The 8,613-nt window shown below is 39.1% G+C and overlaps 1 protein-coding gene across 1 annotated transcript; it reads left to right on the top strand.

Annotated features, from left to right (window-relative positions):
- Nucleotides 1-231: 231 nt before the first annotated feature.
- On the top strand, nt 232-7,090 carry LOC143935795 (keratin, type I cytoskeletal 19-like). The gene is made up of 8 exons (XM_077459905.1): nt 232-981; nt 2,287-2,369; nt 2,451-2,607; nt 3,418-3,579; nt 4,160-4,285; nt 4,443-4,663; nt 4,852-4,886; nt 5,640-7,090. Exons 1-8 carry the CDS (start codon nt 232-234, stop codon nt 5,735-5,737), a joined length of 1,632 nt encoding a protein of 543 aa, XP_077316031.1. The 3' UTR covers nt 5,738-7,090.
- Nucleotides 7,091-8,613: the final 1,523 nt, after the last annotated feature.

Below are 8,613 nucleotides of genomic sequence, written 5' to 3'. Positions count from 1 at the left end.
GGTGGAGTGAGCAAACATTTTCTAACGAGCTGGACAGCAATAAATGGATTATTGTGAAGTTGTTTTACAATTGTCTAATGTTTTCCATGCAGATTACCAAATATTTAATGTTAAATCCTAATTTCAAGCATATAAAGCAGTGGATAGATGAGCAGTCACATACTTATAAACATTAACATTAGCAATTAATGTTTCGTGGCACTCCCAGTTTTCCATATATAAAGGACCAGAATGAATGGAGAACATATTGTGAAGGACATCCACTTAGAAAATCCCACTTTTAGGTCATCTGTATCACTCACATCCATCATCATGAGTTACGGTGGTCACTCTTCTGCTGGATCACACCATGGAAGCTGCCATATTGGTGGCCATCTGTCTAATATCCCAAGCCACACATATGGTGTTCATCATGGAGGATCTTCAATTAGCCATCATGGAGGATCACACTCTTCTCACCACCATAGGGGATCCCACTCTTCTAACCACCATGGGGGATCTCATGTTTCTCATCATGGAGGATCCTATAATTTACATCATGGAGGTTCCCATACTTCTCATCGTGGAGGCTCCAACAGATTCCATTCTACAGGTTCTCTTAGTTCTCATCATAGAGGATTCCATGTCATCCACCATGGAAGTTCCCATAAAGTCCACCATAACGATCACTATAGAGCCCCCAGTGTACATGGAGGATCAGGAGGCAAAGGAATCTCCATATCCAAGCACGTTCATGGAGGTGCTCACAGCAGCAGCCATAAAAGCATTATTAGCCATCATGGATTGTTCAATGTCAATGAGAAGGAAACCATGCAGCATTTAAATGATCGCTTGGCTTCCTACCTAGACAAAGTCCACTCCCTAGAGCAACAGAATGCCCAGCTTGAGAGGAATATCCGGGAGTGGTATGAGAGGAATCCGCCCAGCTCTTTACCTGACTACAGCTGCTTTTTCAGAATCATTCAAGAGCTTCAAGGCCAGGTAAATAAATGAACTGGTCTGCATAAGTGGTATAATAATTAGTAAATTATTTTGATACATATTTTTTTTTTGATGAACACTAAATCTACACAAATATTGTAGTAATTAAGTATTTATATTTTTTACACTCACACTGACACCTACATATTTCAATTATAAAAATAGATTTGACATATTAGGCATCTAAAGTGATACCAGATGACACATGTTATACAGCACCAGAAATAGGTCTCAGTGCATTTTGTTCATGCTATCTGGCACTTTGATGTAGACATGTACTGAAAAAAAACATGATTTTAGGACAGCATGGGGTTTATTTATTAAAGCTGGAGAGTGAAAATACAGGCTCACCTCTGCATAGAAAACAATCAGATTCCAGGTTTTATTGTCAGAGCTTAATTGAACAAGCTGAGGTTGGAAGCTAAGTAGTTTCTGTGCAGAAGGAGGCTGATTTTGCACTCTCCAGCTTTATCAAAGGTATTGATTGAATTTGCAAGATCAACAAGCTGTTAAATTGAAAAAAGAAAACAAACCATATGTCTAAGGATTGGTAAACCGTAATATATAATATTTTGTTTTTAGGTTCAGATATGCTTTAATATAGCAGCGTGGTGTTTTAGTGTTTGGTAAGTACTGGAGAGGTAATCCATATGATAATACCTCCAGTGGCCATTATGATGGTTCCCTACTATCCCTGCTGGAACACACAAAGGTTAGCAAGAACCCCTGAAATCCAAGTTTTGTGAACATAAATTATGGCAGGGAGAGCTCTCTGTTGGGGTAGAGGGCTTCTTCACACATAATGTGGTGACTTGTGTTTTTCCGCACTGGATCAACATCAGGTTACATATAAAATAATTGTGCCTCATTCACACCACAACACTAGTGTTACGTGTCTTACGGAAAAATTAAGATATGCTGCATTTTTCTGCAGCACACTGGATAGCACTGGAAGACACTGCAGGGCAGGCATGGCACCACTATGCAAAGACCTAAATGGAGTATACACTTTCAATAAAGTAAAAAAAAAGAAAGAAGGTAAACAGTGCCTTGCATTGTAAAATGCAAGGCACTGCTAATCACCCTTGTCACACAACAGATACCAGTTGCAGGCTAAATGGGAATGTTTTAGCATATGGCTAGTGTAAATGAACCCTTAAGTCATGTTACAGTGCAAGCCATACTAGATATGCAGCTTAACTTACATACTAGATAAACCAGCTAAACCGATACAGAGAAAAGTTCAGTTTATTACATTGTATGAATTTACCTTTTGTAATAAATAATTAACTCCAATATTTTTAGATTTCCTCAACATCTGTGGAAAATGCCAGGATTGTATTACAGATAGACAATGCTCGTCTGGCAGCAGATGACTTCAGAAACAAGTAAGCCTTTCTATATTTAATGTCCTTCATTTTTATTATCATTATCTGCATTAATTGCTTTTGTTTTCCTTTTGTCACCAGGTATGAAATGGAACGCCAACTGGCAAGCAGTGTTGAGGCTGATGTGAATGGACTTCGTATACTACTGGAAGAGTTGAACAGGGAAATATGTCAGCTACAGGCACAAGTAGAAAATCTTCAGGAGGAACTGCAGCTAATGAAGAGGAATCATGGCGAGGTAGAATGCTTGCTACCCATTTTTCAAGCTAAATCAGACATTAATATGAAGAAAAAGAATGCTGAAATCACTTTTGCTTTAAGCCTCATACACACGGTCGGACTTGTACAAACTTTTCCGTGGACTTTTCTACAAAGGGCGTGGTCCACAAGTTTGTATTGCATACACACGGTTGGACTTTTTGACAACAAACACGAACGTGGTGACGTCACAACGTACGGACGCCACTTCAAAAGAGGACGTTCAATGACTCCAGCGCCACCTTTGGTCAACTTCTGCATTGTAGTCTGATCGTTTGCATAGGTTCTGAGCATGCGTGTTTGTACCTTGTACAAAAGTCCGATGCTTTTGCGTACACACGGTCGGACTTTGCTCCATCGGACTTTTGTTGCCAGAAAGTTTGTCCATTCGCACAGCCAACAAAAGTCAGATGAAAACAGAAAAAGTTTGTCCGATGGAGCGTACACACAGTCGGATGTTGCTCCAAAACAGCTAATTTGCATGTTTGTTGTCAAAAAGTCCGACCGTGTGTACGGGCCTTAAGTCGTATGCAGCCATCCTGAGCCTTATGTGGAAAATTGACAACTTTGACACCTTTTTTAAATCTTTTAATCTTTTTTAGTTGTCAATTACCTTAAATGTTCTCAGAAATGTCTTAAACTCTTCTCAAATGCACCTAAAAGCCCGCTGCATTTGCACATTGACATAATCCTAAATACCAAGTCAAAACAGATCTTAAAAAACACATATTATGAAGATCTCCAGAAATGCACCCATCATACTACTTGTTTCTAACATTTTTACTTACAGGAAGTCAACTCTTTGCAAGCTCAGTTGGGTGCCAGGGTCAATGTGGAAGTGGATGCTGCACCATCTGCTGATATGAATAGAGCATTGTCTGAGATCAGAGAGCAGTATGAGAATCTGATGGAGCAAAATCTGAGAGAGGTGGAGAACATTTTCCGTCAACGGGTAAGTCTATTTGAGGACTGAAAACGTTTGTTAAACCTGTTAGAAAAATAGTGTGATAGCGATCTATTACATTTTGATAATTAAGCACTATTATTTCATGGTTATATTAAAAAAAACAATTAATATTGATAAGAACATGATTGGCTTTAATGCTCAGATGTACTATGCCATCCTAGTCTTCCCATTACACTGAAGATCAGGACTACTGCTCTAATAAAGAGATCTTCTGTGGTCTACCACATCCCTTGCACAATCACAACTACTCTGGCCAAGTGGCCATGCTCATGCTTCCTGATCAGGAATTTCAGTGTTTATTGGTGTACAGCACAACTGGGCTTTAAGGCTGTTGTCAAAGGACACAAAGGAAAAATGCAGTGGCATAACTTAAAAGATAATAAAACTAATAGAAAAGTACAAATCAACTTAAGCCTTGCTAGATTGAAATTAGTACTATGTTTCTTCACAGATCAGAAATAAAACTTCTTTGGCTTTATATGTAAAACTATATGGAAATCAGCCTCCATATATTAAAGGGTACATGAATCTAACAATGACTCTAACAAATGTTTTATTCATATAGACTGAAGAACTGAATCGTGAAGTTGCTTCTGGTTCTGAACAACTCCAGTCTGTACAAACTGAAGTCATTGACATGAGACGTACCATCCAAACTTTGGAAATTGAACTGCAAAGCCAGCTCAGCTTGGTAAGTTTTATTACCAATCAATAAATAAGGTTTGTATCAAGGGTCAGTTGCTCATAGTTTAAGTCTGTGTGTATCTTCAGTTTATTCTGAAAATACTAACTCTATGTATGTAAGATATTGTTATTTTTGTATACAATCTTTCTTTATCCTTTCCCAGAAATCTGCTCTGGAAAACACTTTGGCAGAAACAGAAGCCACATTTGGGGCTCAACTTGCCCAATTACAATGTTTGATCAACAATGTAGAGTCCCAGCTGACCCAAATCCTATCTGATCTTGAACGTCAGAATCAGGAATACAAGATCCTGATGGACCAAAAGACTCATCTGGAAATGGAGATCGCCACCTATAAGCGCCTATTGGAGGGTCATGATATCCAGTAAGTATTTCACACAGGGCAAGTAACTGAATATTCAATCAGCAATCACAACAGAACAATATAATAGCTTAAGACCAAATAGTCCATCATATGTCCCTATTTTGTTTATCAATATATTAGTTAAACCAAGCCATACCGAATTGTCATATTTTTCTTCATTAATTGTTACTGTGTGTTTTAATTTGCAGCACTTCAAATCAAAGTTTTCTAGGAGGCAGTCATGGTATGTAAACATATATTGACTTAAATGGCAGAACATGAACTTGTAGAACTGTAGAATGCACAATATGAAAAAAATGTAACAATGACCTGGTCATTAGTGACATTTAGACACCACCCTATAGGGTCCCATAGAAAATAATTGAAAAGATCACACCATCTCTTTAATCTCCATCTCAATGGCATTCATTTACTGATACCCAATACCAATCACTTTAATCAACAGTCATACTCTCTAAACATTTATTTTATCCAATACATTTACAAAGATGCTATCTGAAAATCACATAAATCACTATTTAACCCAATATTTCTAGGCCATTTTGTTAATCAGTTCCATAGCGGTCACATTGTCTGCTGTGAATTTTGAAATTCCCTTGTATATGTGACAAATCACATTTAAATGACCCACAGTCGTTTTCAGCTTTAAACAGGTTGAATAGTCTTGCAATGGAATTGATTCTAGATTTAGCCTGTTTCCAAAAAAGTTGGGTACATTCATGAAACTACAAGACATAAAAGGCTAACTACATTTTCAATAAATAAATACATTTCAGGTCTCAGGGTACTCCTGCTAAAATCAATATATCTACAAATAATTGTACACATGCTGGTTTCTCAACCTGACTATTTATGTAACAATAACAATGATAATTGGAATATGGTGGATTGATATATAAAACATTGACAATTTGCATCTCTTTATAATGTGCCCTAGATCATTAATAATCTTAAATATTGTATCTTCTAATTTCAGGATCTCACCACACAATGAAAGTTCAACATGCGACTAGCCACACTCATCATAAACATCATCAAAGTCATCAACATCATAATCACCATAATGTATGCTAATGTTTTTTCTATATCTTCTGGAGAACTCTATGGATAATAGTATCTCTAGAAAGTCTTTTGGTGTCTTCCTCTGTCTTCTTCCTATGTGGTCTTCGGGATTTGCTTTACCTAGGCAACACTTGGCATGAGACATGAACTTTATCCACCAAAATACCCAGTAGACACAACTGAAATTATGCAAGGTTTAGGATTAGTTAGATATCTGTTCATCTTTAGAGGTTGGTGGTAAACTATTGAAGTTTACCTAAGTTGTAAGTTAATTTCAAGATGTTGACCTATGTGTTAGAAATATTTCTGGCCTTTGAACACTTTTTAAAGATCCAAAATGAATGAAGGTATTTTAGTCTATCCAGCATTTTTTAGGGATTACATTACGCGAGAGTATACGTTTTGACTTTCCATTCACTTTTTTGGAGCACTTTCAAAATTTTTCGTGCCCATTCACTCCATCTTGTTACAAAAATGGATTTTAATAGCCAGACATTGTGCTAACACGTAGTGCAATGTGTTGCAGTGCCATTTATTTTGCAACAGCATTGAATATCGCTCCAACACATGTACAGAATGCATTTATGCTATGGCTTGATGCAGCATACCACACGGCACAATGTGGATTACATGGTAGTGCGTTGAAGAAAACAATAGAGTGTGAGCATATTTACCTGGGGCCCATTCAGAACAAATAACCAGTGGTAATGGAGTGTACCACAATGCCCTAAGAGTGAGTTGTGCTGCATGTGTTACTGTAACATGTTCAAGCATAAACAGGCACTTATGGTTCATAAAGTTGCAAGGCATTATGGTGAGTTGCACCATAATCAGTAATTTTGAATTACAATGATCATATGCAAAATGAGCTAGAATATGAACCAGTCTGATTAGTATAGGATAGAATATATTTTTTTTCTGAATTCTCCTTCGCAATGTAGTTTTCTTTTAAAAAGACCAAAAAAACAGCACCTTAAAATGTGTCTATAGAACGTGAATGCAGATATAAAACACATGCTTAATTCAAGTGGAACTCCAACTAGTTTTCTGTTGTGACTTTATTGACATAATCCTGTGCAGGTTTTATTATAGAGTTGTAGTATCGGTTTTGTAATCAGATATTATAAACCTATTTGTATTGTCTACCATTATACATATTAATGGAATATTATCATGCAACATGCATATTTTATTGTGGTGGACATGCTAAGCCCTTCATTCTGGATATTTAGAATGTGTTAGGATTATTGTGAATATATATATTCTGGTGTACTTCAGTAATTTGGTTGAATTTTGATCATCGTTCTCTTGTCCTTGTCACTTACAATATTTTCAATAAAACTAATCTTATTTTGTTCATGCAAACAGCTGTGTTTGTGGTATTAATGATGCATGTGTTTTTTTCCATAATAAGAAAAAAATAAAAATTCTAAGTAGGCTTTTACGTAAGTGCCCACAAGGCACTCATCGACCCAGGGTCGATCCTGGGCAGATGTACAGGGTGCACTGGGACCCAGGTGCCGCGAGCCGAGGTAGAGGGGGGAGCCGAAGCTCAAGTGGCAGTGGCTTACCAACAGGGGGCCAGTCCGCACCAGTTGCTACACATTGGGGGGTCATGTCCTCCTTTCCTCTCCTTGTGTGTGTCATGCAGAGTGGCGATCTCCTGCTGTGTCACAGAGCTTGGTGTCACAGAGCTTGGTGTTCGGTATCCGCTGTAACGCCTCCTAGACTGGATCCTGTGATAGACTGCACATTGATCCAATCTTGGGAAGTTGGATCAGTGTGATGTGTATCATAGGAGCTAGTCTAGGAGGCAGGACCTTGTTAAAGTGGCCGCCCAGGCAATTCAAATCCAAGCTCCATGGCACAGTGAGAGATTGCTGTTCTGTGTGATCCAGGCACTGATAGGGCTGCATTTGATGGGCACTGATGAGGCTAAATTTGATGGGCACAGATAAGACTGCATTTGATGGGCACCAGGGGTCAAGTCCTGGGGAAAAAAGTGTGGGAACTCCCACCCAAGATCCACTCCCCCCACCAAAAAAATAAAAAATGATACGCTCATATGCACAAACACTTCACAAACACTGGTATTTTTCATCCAATTTTCGTATTGTGTGTATGAAGCTTAACTGTTAGTACACAAAAAATACAATTCTCAATAAACATAAATACGGTAATTCTCTGAATAATCAGAATTCATTCAATTGTGCTTCCATGCAAATGTGAACTCCCTCAGCTCACCTCTCTCCCTGCATGTCCTGTGAGCAGAATAGCTGTGCTCCTCCTCTGGGTTCTCTCATCATATGGCACTGAAGATAGAGGAGGGGGAGATTTAGCGGGACACACAGAGCAAGTATGCAGGACAATGTGGGGAGGATGAGGAGACAGAAAATAAGGAGGGGCCGGCGGGGAGGAGCGCATCACGAGAGGTCTGGCTAAATAAATCTCTTAGCAGCAGGGACCTGATCTACCCGTCAGCTAGCTGTGATTGACAGGTAGATCGAAGTGGAAGCAGCCATGGGGCCCCCTACTGGCAATGCCTGAATGGTCGGGTGTGCGGCACTTACTATTGCGAGCTGTGTCGGCGGCTGCTGGTGTAGCACCTGCCATACAGCTTGCATACTTCAAAGTCTTGCAGGACATGGCTGCTAATGGGAACTGAGTTCCTGTTGTGGAAAAAGTACAGGAACTCCATTCCCGTGAGTTCCCGCAGGACTTGAGCCCTGATGGGCACTGATAAGACAGCATTTGATTGGCACTGATGAGGCTGCATTTGATAGGCACTGAAAAGATGACCACGCCCATGTGGGGCGCCAGAAATGTTTCTGCACCCAGGTGTCTGTGACCCTAGAGTTGACCTTGCATGGACCGATGCCTAGGGAAGA

The sequence above is a fragment of the Lithobates pipiens genome, unplaced genomic scaffold, assembly GCF_037356315.1.
Source record: "Lithobates pipiens isolate NorthernLeopardFrog02 unplaced genomic scaffold, aLitPip1_a1.2 Scaffold_28, whole genome shotgun sequence".
Lineage (NCBI taxonomy): Eukaryota > Metazoa > Chordata > Amphibia > Anura > Ranidae > Lithobates > Lithobates pipiens.
The sequence above is the reverse complement of the archived record's forward strand: the minus strand, read 5'-3'. Positions and strand labels throughout refer to the sequence as shown.